The sequence below is a fragment of the Argentina silus genome (genome assembly GCF_951799395.1).
Source record: "Argentina silus genome assembly, chromosome: 18".
Classification (NCBI taxonomy): Eukaryota; Metazoa; Chordata; class Actinopteri; order Argentiniformes; family Argentinidae; genus Argentina; species Argentina silus.
In genome coordinates this window covers 11,538,572-11,557,446 of record NC_139672.1, presented here as the reverse complement: position 1 = coordinate 11,557,446, position 18,875 = coordinate 11,538,572, and the positions used below count along the sequence as shown (strand labels likewise).

Sequence of the window (18,875 nt, the reverse complement as noted above, 5' to 3'; positions counted from 1 at the left end):
ACAAGGGGGACCTGATGCTACTCTGAGACGCTTTTGTGAATACGAACCCTGAATGAAGTACATGCTAACAGAGGGGGGGCTAATGAATACCCCATGTGATGAGATTAACTCTGTGATTAACATTCATTCAATGCAATGTCCCTGATGAGTATAATATACACTTCTTGTGAATACAGAGTGACTCAAACCAGTGCAGACGGTGATTTGTGACAGGCTACAACCCTGATGGTAATAAGAGAGCAGAACAAACAATTCCCTTGGAGAAGCAACACTCCTATTGAATTGTGTCATGATCGGCAAACACTGTCACCTCGCCAGCTATGAGGACACTTGTACTAAGTCCTTGCTTGGTTGACACAGTCACACTATCAAAGAAAGGAATATTGGCCACCTCAGGAGGGAACTTCACTGAGTCCACTGAGCCAGAGAGAAGAGGTAGGATCCATAAAAGTGGATTTCTTTAGATCCTAATCTATCTATATTTCTCAGAAGGACCTAAAGAGAGAGAGAGAGAGAGAGAAAGAGAGAGAGGGTGAGTGATGTCTCTCCTGAGAGAGATCAGCACGAAGGTGAGGAGTATCAGACCCTCAGAGCTGGAGAGGCTGGTGAAACAAACTACCCAGATCAAAGCAGAGCTCCGCCAGGTAAGACCTTCAGGACAGAAGACCTTCCTGTTTATTTTTGCGTTACTCACCTTGTCTCTCCTTTCAGACACTTCACCATCTGCCCTTGTGTGTTGCCCGCCTGTGTGATTGTCTTCCCTGCCCTGATTGGCTTCACCTGTTCCTCATCATCCTTCCCTGTGTATTTAGTCTGTGTGTTCCCCTGTCTCTGTGCAAGTTTGTCTTTGTACTTTTGTCAATATGTTCCAGCGTTTATTCTTAGTGTTTAGCTTTCCTGGTTTATGATCCCTGATCTAGCTTTTTGCCTACTCCTTATTCGATTATCTGCTTGCCTTTTTGAACTGCCAACTTGTGTACCGTACTCTGCTTTGCCTACCCCCTTCCTGGATTATCTGCCTACCCATTGACTTGCCTACCTGTGTACCGACCCCTGCTTTTGGGATTAAATACTATTCTTTTGGATTCAAGTTTTTGTCCCAGTCGTGCTTTTGAGTCTTCTGCCTGCGTACTATAGCCATTACAACGGACAGTGAAGCATTTCTTCTTTTTGTTCTACACTCTGGATTTGAAATCAAACTGCTATGAAGTTAACTTTTATTTGCTGGAATTTGTGAACATATTGGTTTCATCATTCAGACATGACAACACTTTTTATGCATAGTCCCCCCTATTTCAGGGTATCCAAGTGATGGGACAGATTGATCAAATGTCCAAATGAAGCCCCCATGTTTAGTCTTTCATCAACAATCCTTTGCATGCAATAACTGCCTGAAGTCTGTGACCAATTGACCCCAGCAGACGCTGGGTATATTCTCAGGTAATTCTCTGCCAGGCCTGTACTGCAGCCATCTTCAGTTGTTTATTTTGAGGATGTTTTGCCTTAAGTCTCCTCTTCAGCAAATGAAATGCATGTTCAATAGGATTTAAATCTGGAGATTGACTAGGTAAGTCAACAACTTGACACTTTTTGGGCCTGAAAACCCCCCTAATTATGGCTCAGAATCTCTACTTTAACCTAATTGTTGTGAAACTTTTGGAGTGTAGAGCCGTAAAAAAAAAAAAATGCTTCACTGTCCCATTACTTACACAGGGCACTGTATTGGAAATAATTCCAGGTCTGGCCTACTGTAACTTGAGTTACACACTGTGTATGACATATCATTACATCACCCCAGACACAGCAGAATTGCACATAGGAAGTCAATATATATGTTGAATTGTTGTAGACCATTTTAGTTTGATTGTTGAAGGGTAGTTCAAATGAAATGATGAAATAAAGGCCTGCTATTCAGAAAATAACTGATATGAATACACTCCAGAACTAATGTTTTTTTTATTGATTTATATGTGTCATGTCTGCTGCTTTTGGTAGGGGGTGAAGAAGCCGTATAAGGAGGTGATAGATGTCTGCTGGGGCGACACACACAGAGGAGGGGTGAAACCATTATCATTTGTCCGTCAGGTAAGGCTGTCTAGGTTCTGAGGGGCCAAATTCACAAAGCATTTGCACAATGATGCACAGTACAGTGCATCTGTTTTTCCTAAGGGAATAAACATAGAAGGTCGAGCAAAAGAGTCAAATACAGGAGAAGAGGAGGAATCTTAACAGAAATAAAGCATTGATAAATGGCGTGGGAGAAGAGGGGAATCTTGGGAGTTGTAGGAATTGACTGAAATGGGCGATTTGGAACATCAGGCATTCAATGCGAGATATCTTGACTCAGAGATCCTTTTAAAACACATTTTTGTGAATGTGTCCACTATTGGATAATGGAAACAACAAATCCACTGGATTACAGGGTGAAGTTCTGCTTTAATAAATAAAACACAAATGAAGACGGTTTCATGTTCAGTTTTGTTTTTGGTGTTTTATCCCATCCAAAAAGAACAGGAGCTGTTCAAATCGCTAAGTGAATCTGTCCTTGAGTGTCTACCTCTGATCCTTCCTTCCATCTCCATTGCCAACCACTCTCTATCTGTCTGCCTGTCAGGTTCTTGCAGCCTGCCTATATCCACAGCTTGTTCACAGTGACAAACTGCCAGTGGACGTCAGACAGAGGGCCCAAAGGCTGCTGGGAAAATGTGATGGAGGGAGCGTGGGTAAGGACTGTGTTTTTGGACCTGTGTGCTTTAGTTATGGCTGTTCATAACAATCAATATATGCTGCGTGTTGTACTGTTTGTTAATATGTATTTCTGCTTTTTAAATCTTCACAGGTTCATACACACCCAATAGTGGCATTTCTTTTATACAGGGCAGTGTGTCTGACTTCATCTCCCGAAGAGATGGTGGTGTACCATCTTCCCCTGAGAATATCTTCATCTTCTCCGGCTCCCAGAGGTCAATAATGGTAGGAATAATCTTCATTGAGAACCGTGCTGTGTCTATTCATGGTGCTGGGAATACAGGCCCCACAGATCAACTTACGTTAAGAAGTAATACTTCTGTGGCAATTTTCTTTTCTTTTTGTTTTTCTCTCTTGTGAAGCGTATTACATAAAAAAATTATTTGATTGATTGAGTTTGATAATCCCCATCACCACCACCACTATCATTATTATCATCATCATCAATCTGTCTGTCTCATTCATCTGTCCTGTTCTATTTCTAATCTGCTTTAGCAAGTGCTGAAGCTCTTGGTCCATGGTGAGGGCTCATCACAGACGGGTGTGTTGACACCGATGCCCACCTGCTCCACATTCAGAATGGCACTGGAAGGGCAGGGTGCAGCCATGGTGCCCTACTACCAGAATGAGGATCAAGGCTGGGCCCTGGAGGTGGAGGAGCTACGAAGAGCACTTCGGTCCACTAAGGGTGTCTGCAACCCTGTAGCGCTCTATGTCATCAACCCAGGAAATCCCACAGGTAACTATTCGGTCCGGTTCCATTTTGGTTCTTAGCTTCTCATCCTGGTTCCTACAGCCAGCCTGTCAATTGGTATACATTTGAAAGAACATGCTGAAGTCTACACTTGGATTATAGAAGGGTTAGGTGGAGCAATCATCATATCCAATGTCTGTAGTCTCTTTAGAGCACCTAACCCTAACCCTCACCTATTTTACCACACCAGTATATGGAGACCTTGGTTTTTCCTGTGTTGTTGCTAGGTCATGTTCAAAGCAGGAAGTCTATTGAAGAGGTAATCCAATTCGCTGCTGAGGAAAGGCTCTTCCTGATGGCTGATGAGGTGATTTCCTGTCTTTACTCTGATGTCTCTCTCACCCGATGATCTCATGCCTGTCACAGACCACCACACATACTAGTGATTGAAAGCTCATAAACTAAGCCAAAATCAAACATGTGACTACTTCAATGTGAGATTGTTACGTGACTACTGTTATGGAAAATACATTGATAGAACTGTTTTCAGGTTATACAATTTCATATGACTGATACAATTTGTGTAAATACTGTGATTACATTTTCTCTTGCCACACCTCTAAAGTTCTATAGCCATTGTTCTGAGAAGCACTGTATAATTTACCATATGAAGAGTGGTGGTTTCGGAGGGAGTGGCGAGGGAGTTGGTAATGGGGGGACAGACGTATCTTGCCGATAGGTGTGAAATGTTGAACGCCGATTGATCAGTAATCAAGTCTCCCCATTGCTCATTCTCTCTCGCCCTCTCTCACGTAAGCACAAGCTTGTCGGTGATAGCCTTGGTGGCGGCTACCATTATGTTCAATCTGTATAAAAGACAACCCTGATAATCGCCTCTTCAGACTTACGCTGAACAGACCTCCGGATCTACGCTGGGCTGCTGTTACGCTCTTGTCTCTTGTTTGCAAGCAATAAATACCGGACTCAGATAGTGTGGCTACTCAGGACTTATTTCTTGATTCTTACCTTTCGAGGAGCTGAAGTACAGAGTGGTAAATCCTAGACTTCCACCACACTACTTCAATATGTTAATGAATGGGATACGGACAACTCCAGCCACGATTCTGATATTACTTGTTAACACTCCTGGTCTCTTCTCTCTCAGGTGTATCAAGATAGTGTGTTCGGGGAAGGTAGTGAGTTTGTCTCCTATAAGAAGGTGCTGTCTGAGATGGGCCCTCCTCTCTCTCACACTGTAGAGCTGGCTTCCTTCCACTCCGCATCCAAAGGCTTCATGGGAGAGTGAGTTCACAGTGTAGGACTGTTGCTACATCTTCTCCATTTAATGTAAAATCCACTTCTTGATTAGCTGCCACCACAACATGAATAGAAATATATGTAAGTACAATACATCAATAGTAACAAAAGCACTTTACAGTACATGTCAATCCCCAAAGAGATACATTGTGGACTGGGGCTTCTCACTGGTAAATAGGTGTGGTCTGCGTGGGGGTTATGTGGAGCTGTTGAACCTTGACCCCACCATCATGAAGTACGCCAACACCCTGTTCTCCACCGATGGCTGCTCGGCTGTGACTGGTCAGCTAGCCCTGGACCTCATGGCCAATCCCCCGAGACCTGGGGATCCCTCGTACCCTGTCTTTGCTGAAGTGAGACCAACATCCATCTAAGATTCAAACTAATATTTGATCTAATCACAACATGACAATACTGTTTCTCACACTGTCCACTATCCTCTCTGGCCTCTCCGTTAGGAGACCCAGTCTATCCAGGCCATGCTGGTCCAGAATGTGAGGCGGGTCCTGGAGGTTGTCAACGATCTCCCAGGGATCAGCTGTCAGCCAGTGGAGGGGGGAGCCTTTATGTTCCCGAGGCTGCATCTTCCCCAAGCAGCCATTGACAAGGCCAAGGTTAGTCTATGGTTGCATCTAAATAGTCTTCCCTTTATTCCTTGCATCCTCTCTCCTTCGCCCCCTTCTCAGAAAGCATTGCAGGAGAATATCTAAGGGGAGGAACCTTGAACGTGAGGAAAGAGGATGCAAGTAAGAAAGGAGAGACTATTAAATAGAGTAATACTGTACAATCTATGATGCGGTGGAGCACAACAATGATCATATTGTGTTTCTATTTGGCCATTTTTCATGTTAAATAGACATTGGGGGTGGGTGGGGGATAAGATTCAACACCTGGTTCGTGTTTCGACGTGCCCTGGACTTGCAGATACGATATCTTTATGTATCTTTGAGTGTTGTTCTTTTCCATCTTGTAGGAGGCAGGGGTGCATCCTGACCTGCTGTACTGTACCAGACTGCTAGAGGAGGAGGGGCTGTGTGTGGGACCTGGGTGTGAGCATGGACAGAGGGAGGGCACCCACCACATCAGGTACAATCCCCATTCTCTTCACTCAGTCTCACAACAGCTTCTGCACACATTACAAATAGCCTCCAAAGCTGTCTTACATTCCTACATACAGTCTAGACTAAAATCCACATGGTACAGAGTAACCTGTATCCTAGCCTAAATGACTGTCTTCTTGAGTAAACAATCAATGCATGAACCCAGGGTCACGTCGCCATGCCACCATCTTGTGCAATGTTTAATTGAACAAAAACGGTTTTGAACAACCAATTTGGGAATAGCAGTACTGTAATCGTCACACCCACCAAAAGGGAGCAAACAGCCCCTAAGAAAGTTGAAGAATGTTGCGCACCGTTGAGAGAGAAAGGCCTCTTGATTCCTCACATCCTCTCCTCCATCCTCCAGTTGGTTTCCTCTCAAAAACCATTGTAGAATACCTAAGGGGAGGAACGTAGATCTTCTCCTCCAATGCATTTTGAGTAGGAAGAGAGTAGAGGATGGAGGAGGAACACCAGGAATTAAGTTTCTAACAATTAAGAAAGCACCAATGTGTCCTTCTGTACATTCCTACTGGGAAACGTAGCACAACATTGAGCGAACTGAACATGGCCCAGCTGTATAGTATGCCAAACTCATAGTGGTCATGAACCCTCCTCTTCTGCAGATTCTGTGTTGTGACTCCAGTGGAGACTATAGAAGAAGTACTGAGCCGTCTGAAGAGCTTCCACCTGCGCTTCATGAAGGAGTTCTCCTGAACGGTGGCCCCAGATGAAAGCTGCATTCAGCAGGGCACAACGTTGTGGAACCTTCAGATATAAATATATGATGAACAAGCATGCCTCTCTGACATGTAGAATAAAGAATCACGTGAGCTCTTATGTCTTATGACATTTTTATCTGCAATGTTTCACATCATCATATCTACAGATTGTGGTCCACATCTAACCTTAAGTGTCTTAACTCACCTTATCGCCAAGCCCAGCAATGTATAATTGTTTGAATAAACACAAAAACGGACTTTCTTTTCCCTGGACCAGCTGTGTTTGTTTGTGTGTTTATGTGTATTCTTTCATATGACCACATTTCTATTTGTCACCAAATAAGAGACTTTTCAATAACACAACCATTTTCCTTTTAAGTAAAAACTTCTCAATTGACCCTAATCACAAAAATCCTACAGGATTCCAATAAAAAATCAAATGTATTAGAATCCTATAGGATAGATTTTTGGAACCTAACAGGATTTTCTACCGAAGCGAAAGAAAAAGTATTGAAAATAGATTAAAAGAGTAATAAATAAATGTTTCAATTACATGTAATATTAAATATTCATGGGTATATATATATACATATATATATAAAATAATACACATCTACATTACAAGATTACTGACATTATAATAATAGCTATCGAAGTGATTGCCTGAAGTTACCTAGCTGGTTAAAAGATGAGGCAACTAGTTAACTAGCTACTTACCATCCATGGTGACATCCCGGATCCACAGTGGTTCATCATGGAATACATGAACAGCTGCCCAGCAGGCAGTGCACCCTTGAAAAGTTCCCTGTGTTCCAGAACTTTTCAATTATGAAAAACTGTACGAACACAATTCTGATTGGAGGAACAAAATCCTTCAAGACTTCACAAAACCATATAGGATCCAATAGGATTACTTTAGATTTCGATAGAGGTGTACCAAAATCCTAGGATTCTATTGGAAAAAATCACCAATCCCATAGGATTCTTTGATTTGGGGATGGACACACCAACACAGAGAATCAAAATTGGTGACCAGTAACCTCTTTTAATGTATTTTGACAGACAGCATTTAAATAATAGCTATTATTATTTATAACAATAAATATTTGTCAACAATTATTTGCACATTCAAGAAAGGTTCCATTACTGACGAAGGCGTCGTGACTGTCTCACGGTAACTAGTAGATACTCATTAACCGAGTCAAATCTCATTCAACTTCTGCTTTTCATAGAGCAAATAACAAGAGTCCACAATCCACTCAAACAAATGGCTTTCAACATCTCATAACACGTCATGTACCACAGTCATACCTACAGTGGCGATGACCCGCTTTGGATGAGTTCACTCCTGTCACAAGAGGTTGCGTTCCGATTTCTGTACCCTTCACCTAGAAATGTGCACTCATGCCCCCCCCCCCCCTCATTACATTTAAAAGCATAGGATTGGTATAAATGAGGGAAAGTTTACAAGTGCACACTTGGGGAGAAGGGTAGTGAACTGGACCGTAGACATGGTGTACTTATTGACCAATAATCCTCTTCTCCTCTTGTAAATTATACTGTTACCACAGTCTGTTCCTTCACATGGTCCCCAAACTTCCATTCATCCTTATGCCCACACATCGCCTCATTATTTCTCCCCCTCTGAAGTAAAATGGTAGAAGAGGATATGTCATCCTTCCTTATGTGCCTTATGTTTGATTAGATTATTTAGCATCAGCCTGCAGCAGACACATGGGTAGACAGGCAGACAGTGCCCCCTTGTGGCTTGGTGTGGTACTCCACCATCCTCTCACACTCCTGGCCCTGTGTCCCAATTCTCCACCCTTTCACCTGAAGTATTCACTTGTGCACTCCCCTACATGGATTTAAAAGTACGATTGGTGCGAGCACAGTCTTATCACCAATCCTATAGGGTTATCCTTTAAGTTTAAAAGTTTAACCGATACGTTTGGGGAAACATTGGGATGCTTTCATAGGAACTTGTTCAAAGTCATGCTTCTTAGTGACATGTTTACAAAACACTTTTTAGTATTGTAACAGGGTTCTTTCCTGAATTTTGTGCTTGATATATTTTATGTGTGATCTTTGCCAATCAGCTGCAACACATTTACAAGTTACATTTACAAGCTGGCTAGCAATGCCACCAGTCTTATCGTAATGGCTGTTGGCATGTTGGGTCATATTTTCTGCATCTTTGGCGGCAAGTTTGACAATGACTTCATTCAAATATGTTCTTAGCAACATCCAAAACAGCATAGCAGGCTAATGAGGAAACTACAGTGTCAGGTTTAAAAGAACGGTGAGGATAAGTTTGGAGTATTGTTGCTCAGTGTCATGGCAGGACCCGGCAGCTTTCCCCAAAACGAGGGGCGAGGTTTTACGGATTCCCATTTGTTACGTATAGTTGTCTTGCCCTATGCTTTTAAATCCATGTAGGGAAGTGCATAAGTGCACACTTCAGGGAAAATGGTGTAAAATTGGGACACACGGTTATCCTATGCTTTTAAATCGATGTAGGGTAGTTCATTAGAGCACACTTCAGGGGAAAGGGTGGCGATTGGGACGTAGCGTATTCCTCTGTGATGTCGGCATCATCAGTCAACCTCGCTGTGGTCCTCGCTGGGCTCAGACTGCGAGTCTGTGTTATTGAGCAGCTCCACCAATAGGGAGATGAGCTTGCCGTCCTGCCCGGTGGTGTTAGAGTAGCTGGCGTTGTGGGGGCGGAGCTTGCGGTGCAGCATAGTCTGTATGGCGGTGCGGAGATCCCACAGGAGTTCCCACGTCTGCACGGGGAGCTCGCAGCGCACCAGAGAACGTCCCGGGAACGACACCTCAACGCGGTCCCCATTCACTGAGAGGTGGTGGGGGGGGGGGGGGGATTTGGAAGACAAAAAGTTAATGATAAAAATGGGGCCAGGACGGTTACACACATGCAGGGCACACACTTCGTTGCTGTGATTGTAAAATCCGTAAATTCATGTTTTTATCAGTTTTCCTCATTATTGAGTGATCATCTCACTCGCTTAAAAAAAAAAAATCACAAAAATCTCTATGGAGTTGATGGCCATTTACCCTCCTCTAATGCTCACAAAATAAACATTCTGTTTATGGATGCGCATAGTGAAATAGTATCATTGTATGACCAAGGCTATGCAGGTGATGACATACCTTTCTCTGTGATGTCACAGTCTGTGAACAGTAGCAGGGCGAGGGGGTGGACGGTGGAGGTGTCCCTGATGAACACCTGACCGCTGGACATGACCGCACTGAAGTAGGTCAGCCAGCGACTGGGGAGCTTGTGCCCTGTCCTGAAACAGACAGGCATGACATGTTAACTTAAAAAACACACAGACACACACACAGTCACAGTCACAGTCACAGAGTCACACAGAGTCACACACCTGTTGACAGAAGAGCGGTGGATTAGGACCGGACCGCTGTGCGTGCGGTAAGACTGACTGTTGGGCCGAAAGCGTCCACCTTTGGTCACCGTGCCCTTCTTCACCTGAGAAAACACAAACGTATCAAACGGTCATATCAAGTCATATCATTAGACGCTGGAACACACCTTGTCCTGGACTGGCTTGTGTCTAGTTGCTGTTTATTTACCTGAATGATGTTGTGGTACCAGTGTAGTAAGTGGTATATATCTATCATGCGTCTAGCTGTAGAGTTTACCTGGATGAGGTTAGGGTAGAGTCCAGCTAGCAGCACAGCCTTGACCAGCTCGTCCTGGTGGCTGTGCTGGTTGAGGAGGGAGGAGCTCTGCTGACAGTCACTGGAGCGGCCCACCAACTGGGCCTCAGTGAGGTTCTCGCTGAACTGAGAAATCAGACCTGGAAAAACCGGGAGAGACAGGACACAAATCACACACAGTTTTAAACAAGAACAGTCGGGAATGAGCCCAGTCCAGCACGCGTGCGTGTGTGTCCATACAAATGTACTTATGTGTGTATGTATACTTGTGTATGTATTGATAAAGTGTAGGCTGGCTGTAAACAATATGTGTGTGTGTGTGGTGTGGTGTGTGTGTGTGTGTGTGTGTGTGTGTGTGTCTAACCGTTGATAAAGCGCAGCCCAACTCCAGACAGCGTGTAGGTGTCCAGGTAATCCCGTCTCATCTCTCTGTCTCTGTCCTGCATCACACTTCTCCAGCCCAGCACTGCTCGACTGAACACCAGATAGTCACTGTGACTGGAGTCACCAAGGGCATCCTTAGCCTGGGAAAAGATGGAGGTAGAGGGGGAGAGAGAGAGAGGGAGAGAAGACCAGATTTGGGTCATATCAACCAAACTTGACATATGCTCTGCTAAAATAAAAGTGAATGTGTCTGATTGTATGAAAAGAATAACAGGAGATTGGGTAAATGCCATTGCACGCTGAATGGATAATAATTAGGCCTACAAATGACAATAACAAGTTTTACAAAAAATCTGAAGTAAACAGTATGCAGCAATGTTGACTATTGAGATGACATATACATATACATATATATATATATAAATAAAAGAATCATCAAAGTATCTTGAAAAATAAAAATATACAAATAAATGCCTATTTGGCAGTTTCTGGGGCATTGGCGGTGTGGACAACCTTAGTGACCAGGGCCCGGTTCTGCATGCTGTTGTGGAAGGGGTCTCTGGTGAGGCAGGCGGCCACAGCGAGCAGAGGCAGGGCACAGCGGAACAGGGTGGCCAGCACCAGGACCTTCCCCAGCCGCGGGTCACAGGAGAGGCAGGCCACGCGCTCCCCCAGAGGAGTCAAGGCCTCCGCACGGTCCAGAACACCTGGAGAGGCACCGGGGGGGGGGGGGGGGGGGGGGGGGGTAGGAGATTTAATACAGGATAATACAAGTATAAATTATAAAAACATAACATATCAAATATAATACATCTAATAAATACAATAATCAACACACAGATATTTGATGAGCTAGTATCGTAGACCAAGATTAAACCTTGTCCTGGATTAAAAGACCACGTTCAATGGAGGACCGCCATTGATAGTATTTTATAGTACAGGTCCAGAAAACCACCCCTATATCTTTCACACAGACTATATGAACAATATCTAAACCCCATAACCATTTTAACCACATCCAAAACACATTTGCCTGTATACAAAATGGTGTGGATCCGAACCATTTTTCACTATGTCCACTAACTCTTACCAATCTCCTGCAGGGTGCGTACGGCATCCAAAACAGCGTTCCGCTCTGGGCTGTCCAGAACCTGAGACAGAAAATCTGCCGCCTAGAGACACAGGTAACACATCACTGTATAAACATGTACAAAAGAAGAAAGACATCTCAATAACACTTCATTGACCAACCCCCTAAAAAGCTCTTTAAGCCAGTCCTTTTCCTCTCACCTTGCTGTGGGGGCTGTGGATCTTGGCCTGTACCACCAGGCTCTCCAGGGGGGTGCGAAGGATCTCGGGGACGGGGAAGGTGTTCATAGACTCCAGGTGACTCCGTGGGAACAGGTGGTAGGCGTGTCCGGGCTGGCATCGGCCGGCCCTCCCTCTGCGCTGGGTGACGTTGGAACGAGAGATCCAGACTGTGTCTAGACAGGACACCTGGGGACCAGCAGGACACATACAAACAGTTACAACATTACACACTGGCATCCTATTTATTTATTCAACCTTCAAGGCACATTGAAAACAGCATCACATGCTTGCGACAGGCGCTACTATTGTTTTCAATTGTCCTAACACACATGAAGAGGCCACCTGTTGACGCAGTACCTAGTACATATTTTCTCGTATAGCTAGCTGGTAAGAAATGCATCACAGTGTCTACATACATAGACATCACTGCTGGCTCAAATAATAATAATAATAATAATAATAATAATAATAGAAAAATATGTTTTTCGGTATTCTGTTAACTCAAAAAGAGTAGCTAAGGATAAACGTGTGGGTAAACTGCTTTAACGGTGATAAAAAAATAATAATGTTACATAATAAAACACGCTGACTATGACAGCCCTATTAAAGATTTATCTACACTAGCTTAGCAATTAGCACAAAATAAGAGTGTTTTCCATACACAGAAACTTCACGTCAATTTGCTAGAATTTTCCAGAACAGCTTGCTAAAGAATTAACAGTCCTCCATGACTGTCATTGCTTTTTGGATCCAGCTTCAGCATTCATAGCCCATGGCTGCATCATATATTCGCTGGGACAAAAATACATTCAAAAGTATTCATCTGCAAACATCCTGGTCTCCTACCTTGGTGCGAGGGTCATAGTTGTTCTCCTTCTGAAAGCCTGTGTCCACTACGTGAACAATGTCATCTATGGTGATGGAGGTCTCAGCGATGTTGGTGGCCAGGACTATCTTGCGTTTGCCCTCCGGGGGGCGGTGGAACACAGACTGCTGGTCACCGACTGACAGACTGGAATGCACTGGAGCAGACAGAAGGGTAGGGGTTAGGTTAGGGTTATGGTTAAGATTAGGTTCCCAGTCACCATCGACCCAGACAGAAGTGGACAGGTCACCTGTGGAGAAGTCCTAAGGTCTTATCTAGAGTCAAGCCCTAGCCCCTACTCCCTAGACACTTGTGTAGATCTAAAAGGTTTAGAAAGGCATAAGCAAGATGTAAAAAAACCCCAACAACAACAGACATTTAGCCTGTTAGGTGACAAGATGGAAGGAGGTAGACAAGGAGCTTATCCAATCCTTCTAAGTCTACACACATCTCTAGGAGCCTAGACGTTGTTTCTAGACAGAGCTTCCATTTTTACCCGCGAGTTGCACAATAGCGTATTACTGTACGTGCAAGCCGGAAGCAGGACAACAACTGAAAAACAATACAAGAACCAATGATAACCCATGACATGATATTTTTCCTTTCTTACATGCCACGATCATCTGGGTGTCTGAGCGGAAGGACCGCTTCTGCTCCAGCCTCTCCTGGACTGCCTTTATGTCCTGCCAGCCCGGGAGGAAACACAGCACTGCACCTGGGGAGAGAGGGGAAGAAACTGGGTTTATCCTGCCCCTTTTGACAATACTATTGAGCTAAGCCGAGCCAAGCTGTACTGGGCTGGCCTGTTTACACATCCAGCATAATATAAAGCCGGCACAGTACAGTTCAGTTCAGAAAAATCGTGTAAGATGATTGATAATAATAGAAATTAATAACAATAGATCTAAACTATTCGACGGACTGTTAAGTTTACCTGGCTCTCCTCTTGTGTGAATGTGCTCGATCACGTTCGCCACGAGATCCAGGTCTGGTGCGGCGTCGTCCAATTTCCCCTCCTAAACACACACAAAACAAAAGGGTATGAATGAGTTCTTCAGCGCACAAGAGGAGAAAAAGATGTGAATTCATCAACACACTCAGAAATTAGAATAAAAATGCCCCAAAAAACCCCCAACAACACCAAGCTCAACTCGTCCCGACACCCTACTCACCCTTCCTCGAAAGTTCCCCTTCGGCATCGGGGGAGAGAGTCCCGTCTCCCCCAGCACATCCTCCAGGTACCTATCCTGGACCGGGTGCATGAACCCGGGCACCTTGACTATGGGGCAGCCCCCGAAGTACTGCGCCAGCCTCTGGTTGTCCCCCGTGGCGCTCATCAGCACCACCCGCAGGTGGGGGTTGTCCTTGAGGGCGGTGCGCAGCAGGGCCAGGAGCAGGTCGGTGTTGACGTCTCTCTCGTGGACCTCGTCCACCACCACGTGGCTGACCCCCCGCAGGGAGGCGTTGCCCTGCAGCTTGCGGAGGAGCACGCCCACAGTGAGGAAGAGGAGGGCGCCGCCACTTTGCTCAGGGGGGCGGCTCTCCAGCCTCACCTAGTGGGGGAGCGAGGGAGTCAATGAGCTAAAGAGATCCAGTGAATGGAAAAACGGGATATGCCTTTTATTTACCTGAACTACCTGTTACCAGGATTATTAGAACAATTTTACACTGTTCAACAGTGCAACACAGCACCACAGCAAACAAGAGTCAGGTAAGCCTCTGCTAACCCATGATCCATATCAACACAAGATTGACTGACTGAAGTTTATTTGCGCTATCTCTGACCCACCTGATACCCTACAGAGTGTTTGAGGGCAGGGCCCATCTCCTGGGCAACGCGATGGGCCACCGACACAGCACTGATCCTCCGAGGCTGGGTCACCATGACGTTACACTCGGCCCCCTGCCCGCCCTTGACACACCCCTCCAGCAGGAAGCGCGGGATACGCGTGGTCTTGCCGCACCCCGTCTCTCCAGCGATCACCACCACCCTGGAGGACTCCGCCGCCGCCACCACGCGCTGCCGGTGGTCGTCGACCGGGAGCTTCACCCCCAGTCCGGGGTCCGCCTCCTCCCAGTTCTTCTTTAGGGTGGCGCTCAGTCTCGCCGCCTCAGGAGGAGAGAGGGGCCGGTACCGCCGCCCCGTAATGGCATCTGTGAAAATGTCTTCCTCTTGGTCCTGCTGGTTCAATCTTTGCTGGCCTCTCTCCTCGTCCTCCTCCCATAGTTTCTGCACCTCGTCTGCTGAGGGGTACTGCAATAAGACCATGTAGATGTAGATCAGTGGTAGGGTTAGGGTTAGGGTAAGGGTTACCCTAACCCTAGCTCAAGCGTATTTCTTTGTACAATGGCTTCAAATCTGTATGTGCTTGATGGCATCCACGTTTTGTTTTGTGTGTTCGTATATGGAATGATAAACGATATCCATAGAAGTTGGATAAAGCATAACAGATGTAGAGCTAGGCTCATGTCTTTGCAAAGCACACTGTTTTTTTTTTTTTTTTAGCAGCGATTCAGTTAGGGATTCAGGCTAACTGACCTGTGTGAGGTACTCCCTCATGTTCTGCTGCAGGTAGTCTGGTATCTCCAGGGTGCAGGGGCGCCTCGCTCTCTCCCCAGCCTCACGCACCTGCTGCTGGTTGTACTTGGCGTGAGTCAGAGGGTTGTTGTCCGGGCCAATCAGCTCCATTTCCTGGAGAAAGCATAGAGTCATGTGTGGGAACACAGACAGGAAAAACACCAGACCTGGGTGTAATACATACATGGGCTTCATTTCAGCCTGGAGGTCCCACTTTTTGGGGCTATCCCATTGTGGTTTCGTTGTGCCAGGTAAACTAAGACAAGTGCAGCTCCAGTATTTTGACGTAAGTATTTGGATTTTTACAGACATTGAGCAACATCTACATTCCTCTCACCTTAAACTTCAGACAGGCAAGAGCAGAAGCTTTCTTCTCCGCGTCCAGTCTGCGAGCAGCCGAACCCACAAACGTCATTTTCTGCGGCCAACTCACGGTCAGCTCACACGTCTTTACCTTTCCTCCTGTGGTCCGGTACCGTGCCAGCTCCTGTGGAGATGAGGAGAGGAGAGAAGAAAGAGAACATGCTTGAAGAATGGCAGTTAAAGGAGTACTCATTTTTCTTCTCGTAAGAATGGTCACAAAATATCATTATTTTGTGCATGCAAGCCTCAGGGATATATCATAATGACCAGCTTAACTCTTAAAGGAGTTGAGTGAGCCGAGTGTTTGACAAGCTGAATTATAGGAAGCGGGTGAGTGGTGGACTTGGAGGCAAAGTGACTGACCTTGACTCTGTTGGACGACGTGGCAACCTGGATGACCCTGGCCAGGAGCGCTTTAGGGTGATGAAACATGGACAGAGCCTCGGAAAGTTCGGGACTCTCTCCAGGCAAACTGTGAACACAAACATGTACAGAGCAGGATAAAGAAACATCGAAACAGAAATCCCCTGCAAAGCTAGCAATCCTTACACACGATGTCGGTCTTTAACCATTACACTGCATACAATGGAAAATATACCTTGGGTATCTTTGAAGGTCAAGGGGTTCATTCTGGGAGTCTCTTCTAGGCACATGGACATCATCTGCCCAAATCCTCTCCTCTGGATCCTCCAAGGCTGACATCGGTGCACCTCTCCCCCGGCCTCCCCCCCTCTTGATGAGGAGCTCATTCCGTGGCCCAAGCACACCCAGCTCCTGGAGAAGTGACGAGGTGGAGAGGGTAAGGAGAAAAAAGGGTGAGGAAAAGAAAAGGACGTAAACGAGAGGCAGGATTGAGGCGGAGGATGAATGAACACAATGCAGTATATTCCTGATATAGGAAGAGAACACATGTTCGAGAAATACATTGTTGGTTGATATATAGATTACATATCCTAATGTTTGATTTCCATCAACATCAACGGCACCATTCCAAGACAGATTAGACTGTGCGGGCAGGTTCTTCCCTCTTCTTACCCTCAGCTTGTGACAGGCAGCAGCTGCAGCGAATCTTTCAGCATCAATTTTCCTTGAGGCAAAGCCCTCCATCTCAATTTTGCTTGGCCAAAGGAGTGTGACAGTGGCTTTCTGGAAAGTAAAGTACACATGCATTGAATCAGAGAAATACATCTCTATCGCGTGAGTGACGCAGAGAAGAGGCCACATTTACTAAGTGAGCTGTGTTTTATTATTATTATTATTATTATTATTATTATGATCGAACTCCTGCTGGTTCACTGACCTTGACATCCCCATTTTCTGTGCAGTGGTACTGGATGAACTGTGACAGGTCTGATCGCCCAAGGGAACGTGAAAGGGTGGTATACAGCAAGCTCTTCGGCTCAGGAAACTCTTTCAGGATGTCAAGGTTATCTGGACATGAATGATGAAATGCGATGATCAATGACTACATCGCGACAGCATAATATCCTAATAATTCCACGTTGAAACACAGGCAGACCACCTCATGCGACGTTAGCAAAACGTGAGGCTGCCCTTGACATTAGGATGATGCGCCGGCAAGCTAGCCAACAGTTCTCAAACTCGTCAACTCACCCCTTCTCCTGTCTTCAGTCGCTGACGTTCCAGGGTCATGAAACGGTCGGGCTTTAGTTTTATACCACCGTACCCCATTGCTGCAATTTAATCCAATTCTGCTCCCTGTGTCCAAAGATTTCCCAAGGTTGCACAAGGCTGAGTCGCACGAGTACCGTACCGGGTAGCGCCATCTTTGAACTACAAATTTCCTCTGCTCCTCTCTACTTTCGTTTACAGCATCAACAGCTTAATTCATTGTGCATCCACTGCCACCCTCAGGCATGGAGTGGAATGGCAAGTGCCTCGACATTTACATTTTACATTTATGGCATTTAGCAGACGCCTTTATCCAAAGCGACTTACAACAAATACATTTGTTTAAGTAAGTGAATCATCTATCCGTAAGTCATAATAAGATAAAGTAATCCTTTCTGCTGTAAAGGTGCCTCGTCATGTAGCCTACTCATGATTCCCAAAAGGTAGATAACCTCCCTTTAACACGCTATGAAGATAATGTACTCGTTTTTATTCAGTCAAGAATGATGTTGGTTCCACTGCTAAACCACTTGTGCCTGTTACGATAACAGCAGGGTCATGTCTGAATGCGTGCTGTATTTATTGATTATGAGGCATCAAATCTTGCTTTATCTCATGTTGATAATAAAGGTACCAATTCCCAATTCAATTCAACCCGGAGAGATAAGATTACTCTTCATGACCCTAATTATAACACCTTTCATGAATTTCAGTGTGGGGAATTGAATGAGGAAGGGCTAATACAGTATATGTATATTTTTCACATTTCATTGCATGTGCTTACATACAAGTTAATGTAGGTGTGGAGTTATGATCAGTCACATTCATCACAATAAGCGTATGTGTCTGGATCAAGCTTTGCCTATGATGTTCAGTGAACCTCTGTGGAGTGGACCAAAGGAGTGACCAATCCTGCCCTAACCAGGCAGATTTTTCAGCCTCATAATGGCTTCCTTGACTTTCATTGACACCTCTTTGGTCCTCATGTCAGACACCAACAACAAACTCCAAAGGCAAATGCAAAGCCTAGAATAAAGACTAGGCATTTACAGCTCTTTTACGCCTGCACAAATGATGTGTCAGAACACACCTGACTAATCAGAAACACCAGTCAAGCCAATCGTCCAAATACTTTTGGTGCCCTGAAATAGGGGGACTAAAAACTTTAGTGAAGTGTGTGTGAGTGTGTGTGTCAGTGAGTGAGTGAGTGAGTGCGTGAGTGAGTGAGTGAGTGAGTGAGTGAGTGAGTGAGTGTGTGAGTGAGTGAGTGAGTGAGTGAGTGAGTGAGTGAGTGTCTGTGAGTGAGTGAGTGAGTGAGTGTCTGTGAGTGAGTGTGTGAGTGAGTGTCTGTGAGTGAGTGAGTGAGTGAGTGAGTGAGTGAGTGAGTGAGTGAGTGAGTGAGTGAGTGTCTGTGAGTGAGTGAGTGAGTGAGTGTCTGTGAGTGAGTGTGTGAGTGAGTGTC

At 45.2% G+C, this 18,875-nt stretch overlaps 2 protein-coding genes across 2 annotated transcripts; one reads left to right on the top strand and one right to left on the bottom strand.

Moving 5' to 3' along the window:
- Positions 1–539: 539 nt before the first annotated feature.
- On the top strand, positions 540–6,576 carry LOC310819288 (alanine aminotransferase 2; the record flags this gene model as incomplete). The annotated part of the gene is made up of 11 exons (XM_083690530.1): positions 540–644; positions 1,996–2,085; positions 2,615–2,723; positions 2,840–2,973; positions 3,244–3,487; positions 3,730–3,809; positions 4,608–4,744; positions 4,938–5,112; positions 5,218–5,373; positions 5,733–5,845; positions 6,486–6,576. 11 exons carry the CDS (start codon positions 540–542, stop codon positions 6,574–6,576), a joined length of 1,434 nt encoding a protein of 477 aa, XP_083546656.1.
- A 1,038-nt stretch (positions 6,577–7,614) lies between these two features.
- Positions 7,615–17,574, bottom strand: dhx30 (DEAH (Asp-Glu-Ala-His) box helicase 30). The gene is given in 21 exon segments (XM_083689844.1): positions 7,615–9,435; positions 9,753–9,892; positions 9,986–10,089; positions 10,263–10,420; positions 10,645–10,804; positions 11,178–11,371; positions 11,755–11,836; positions 11,955–12,161; positions 12,822–12,997; positions 13,451–13,555; positions 13,775–13,856; positions 14,013–14,393; positions 14,630–15,094; positions 15,380–15,532; positions 15,756–15,905; positions 16,145–16,253; positions 16,380–16,555; positions 16,817–16,927; positions 17,082–17,212; positions 17,396–17,535; positions 17,537–17,574. Coding segments are annotated over 21 exon segments (3,513 nt in total). The 5' UTR covers positions 17,569–17,574; the 3' UTR covers positions 7,615–9,178.
- Positions 17,575–18,875: the final 1,301 nt, after the last annotated feature.